The sequence below is a fragment of the Penaeus monodon genome, chromosome 34 (genome assembly GCF_015228065.2).
Source record: "Penaeus monodon isolate SGIC_2016 chromosome 34, NSTDA_Pmon_1, whole genome shotgun sequence".
NCBI lineage: Eukaryota > Metazoa > Arthropoda > Malacostraca > Decapoda > Penaeidae > Penaeus > Penaeus monodon.
The window spans coordinates 28,305,983-28,306,960 of NC_051419.1; the positions used below are offsets into that span (position 1 = coordinate 28,305,983).

General features: G+C 43.5%; 1 protein-coding gene across 1 annotated transcript in view; it reads right to left on the reverse strand.

Moving 5' to 3' along the window:
• The window catches only part of LOC119594870 (NADPH oxidase 4-like), a gene marked incomplete in the record, with an annotated part of 84,846 nt that overhangs the window by 8,269 nt on the left and 75,599 nt on the right, over positions 1–978 (reverse strand). Inside the window, 1 exon segment of the mRNA XM_037943949.1 lies at positions 363–864. Coding sequence (XP_037799877.1) covers positions 363–864 — 502 coding nt within the window.

A 978-nucleotide genomic window follows, 5' to 3' on the forward strand; every position in this document is an offset into this window, starting at 1 on the left:
GTAACAACATTAATAAGTATAATCGTAAATTTCATACAAAATTATAACAACATTAATACTCATACTGAAAGTAACCTTAATGACTGTTTCTACTACCACTGCAGCTGTTGGCACTACCACCCTTTCTAATTCTGTTTCTACTATTACTAAAATAGTAATGAATATGTTCCTAACGTTATTTATTACAGTTATCATTATAGCATTTTTAACAATTATACATATATTCTCAGTACGGAGAACGATATTAACAATAATGAAAATAACGTGAAATATGATTTGATGTTATTCACATCCCTTTCATTAGATAACAAGCAACGGATATCGTACCGTACTTTTCTCTTTATCTATATTTTGTACCGTACCTTCGTCCTCTTTCGAGCCAGTGTAGCCAACGTCGGGTTCTGGAAAGCCAACGTCAGATGCAGGGTAGTCAATGTTCGGCTCAGGGTAACCAATCTCTTCCGATCCTGGCTGAACTACCGCGTCTGCCTCAGGGAAGCCGACCACTCCTTGTGAACTGAAGCTAATCGCATTTGACTCCGGATAACTCACTCCGTGTGGCCCTCGGAAGCCAACTCCATATAGGGCGATGTGGTGGTTTTCATATGGCACAGGGTTGCCAATTTCATTCTGTTCTGGGTCGCTGGCTTCGTCTGGCTCTGGGAAGCCAACCTCATGAAGCTCAGGGTAATGATCTTCATGGGGTTCAGGGTAGCCAATCTCACTGGGTTCAGGGTAGCCAATCTCATGGGGTTCAGGGTAGCCAATCTCACTGGGTTCAGGGTAGCCAATCTCATGGGGTTCAGGGTAGCCAACCTCATGGGGTTCAGGGTAGCCAATCTCATGGGGTTCAGGGTAGCCAATCTCATGGGTTCAGGGTAGCCAACCTCGTTTGGTTCCGGATACCCGACTTGCGGATCAGGATTGCCAATCTCTGAATAAAAAATTCCACGTTAAACCATAACGACTTATCACCAA